The sequence below is a fragment of the Beta vulgaris genome, chromosome 3 (assembly GCF_026745355.1).
Source record: "Beta vulgaris subsp. vulgaris cultivar EL10 chromosome 3, EL10.2, whole genome shotgun sequence".
Classification (NCBI taxonomy): Eukaryota; Viridiplantae; Streptophyta; class Magnoliopsida; order Caryophyllales; family Amaranthaceae; genus Beta; species Beta vulgaris.
In genome coordinates, this window is record NC_079204.1 from 31,496,339 (window position 1) to 31,498,507 (window position 2,169).

The window sequence follows — 2,169 nt, forward strand, 5'->3', positions numbered from 1 at the left end:
ATTAGTGCAAATTTTAAATTTAGAGTATATCTCAAAACACTAATTTTAAATTATTCAACTTTAGCTTCATAAATTCAGAAGCCCAGATTTTACCATATTTTGTTTTTACTAGTTAATAATTTAGAGTATATTAATATTGGTGCACGCCATCATCTTGGTTTTTATATCAAATTGCAAATTACAATGGTAGAGTCAACAGTCAACATCACCTCTTCACACGTATACCACTCAATATAAACCCCGAGAAACCAAGAAATCCTTCATCTCATCAACAATTTTTCATTACCATTCCATTATGATTACGAACCTTAAATCAATCACTTTAACCCTAATTTGGGCCACTTTCTTTCTCCTATTTTCCCTCCCAACTCCCTCACTTCAACAGTCCCAACGACAAACACAAGCACAAGGCAGCAATATTAGACTCCATAATGCCTTCATTGCCCTCCAAGCATGGAAAAAAGCAATAACTTCCGACCCCAATGGCTTCACTTCTAATTGGAAAGGCCATGATGTGTGCACCTACAAGGGCATCTATTGCGCACCAGCACCCGACGACGCTCACGTTAAGACCGTCGCCGGAATCGATCTCAACCATGCCAACATCTCTGGCACGCTTCCAAACGAGCTCGGCCTCTTGACCGACCTCGCAGTCCTCCACCTTAACTCGAACCGCTTCTTTGGAACCATCCCTACATCTTTTTCTCATCTCAAGCTTCTCTATGAGCTTGATATAAGTAACAATTTATTTTGTGGTAAATTCCCTTCTGTTATCCTCTGTCTCACTTCCCTCAAGTTCCTTGATATTCGATACAATCATTTCGAGGGTTCCATCCCTGACAAGGTCTTTGACTTGAGACTCGACGCACTTTTTTTAAACAACAACAATTTTTCATCTACCATTCCTAAGAACATCGGATCCTCAACCGTTTCCGTGCTCGTCTTGGCGAATAACAACCTCAACGGGTGTTTCCCACATGAAATTACCAATATGGGAAGGACTCTTCATGAGATTATTCTCACCAATGCAGGGCTAAAGGGGTGTTTGCCTTCGAGTGTTGGGGAGTTGAAGCAAGCCACCGTTTTTGACGTAAGTTTTAACGATTTAACAGGGACGTTGCCTGACAGTATAGGAAAAATGGAGAGTTTGGAACAGCTAAATGTTGCACATAATAAGTTTTATGGAGAAATTCCTGCTAGTATTTGTTGTTTGCCTAGCTTGGAGAATTTTACTTATTCTCATAATTATTTTTGTGGAGAACCAATTCAGTGTTTGAGACTGCCAGATAAAGATGATAGTTTTAATTGTCTCCCTTTTAGGCAAGGGCAACGGTCTCTTGAGGAGTGTAAGGCCTTCATTTCTTACCCTCCAAATTGTAACACCTTTGGATGCCAAGGAAGTCCGCCACCACCGCCGCCACCTCCTCCACCACCACCACCACCACCTCCACCACCACCACCGCCACCACCACCTCCACCACCTCCGCCACCGCCACCACCCCCACTGCCTCCGCCACCGCCATCGAAACATAATATTCAGCATGATTACGTACCCATACCATATATTCACATTCCTTAGAATTGTGTTTTTGCACACAAGTTATATCATGTTGTCCAGCTACGTACTTTGATCAGCTTGGTTACGTTGGTGAGAAAAGTCGGCTTACACCATTTTATATATTTTACTAATTATTTAATTTGGCGAGAAAAACAAAAGGCTGGACCACTCCAAAAAAAAAAAAAAAGTAAAAGGGTGGTAGTGGAATACAATAAAATGAAGAAGTCAATGGTGGTTTGCAAATACAAGTGATTTTTTATTTTTTATTTTGGTTTCTTCGTAGATGGAGTTGATGTTGTAAGAGAATAATGTGAATACAAGTACCATGTAGCAAGATATTCCTCTAATCATTTTATTTCGTTATTGATGTTTTGCTTGGATTTTGTTCCCTACCTAATTGGTTGTTATCACTCATTCTCTTTGTATACATATAATCGTATCTCTCTATACTAGCAATTTATGATGAATAATACCTCGCTTTAATTGGCCTGAATTGAGGAAAGAATAAAAAACTAGCCTAAAGTAAAATATTTAAACCCAACCGATACTCTAAACGATTGATGTTTCGGCCCAAAATATGGCGAGCCCAATAACATGTGAGAAGTTTAAAA

At 39.7% G+C, this 2,169-nt stretch overlaps 1 protein-coding gene across 1 annotated transcript; it reads left to right on the forward strand.

The window, feature by feature from the left end:
• Positions 1-253: 253 nt before the first annotated feature.
• On the forward strand, positions 254-1,938 carry LOC104906906 (leucine-rich repeat extensin-like protein 6). The gene has a single exon (XM_010695735.4). It carries the CDS (start codon positions 296-298, stop codon positions 1,577-1,579), a length of 1,284 nt encoding a protein of 427 aa, XP_010694037.2. The 5' UTR covers positions 254-295; the 3' UTR covers positions 1,580-1,938.
• The last annotated feature ends 231 nt before the right edge of the window (positions 1,939-2,169 follow it).

Coding starts and splice junctions, on each gene's coding strand:
- LOC104906906 (XM_010695735.4), top strand. CDS start 296: ATGATTACGAACCTTAAATCAATCACTTTAACCCTAATTTGGGCCACT.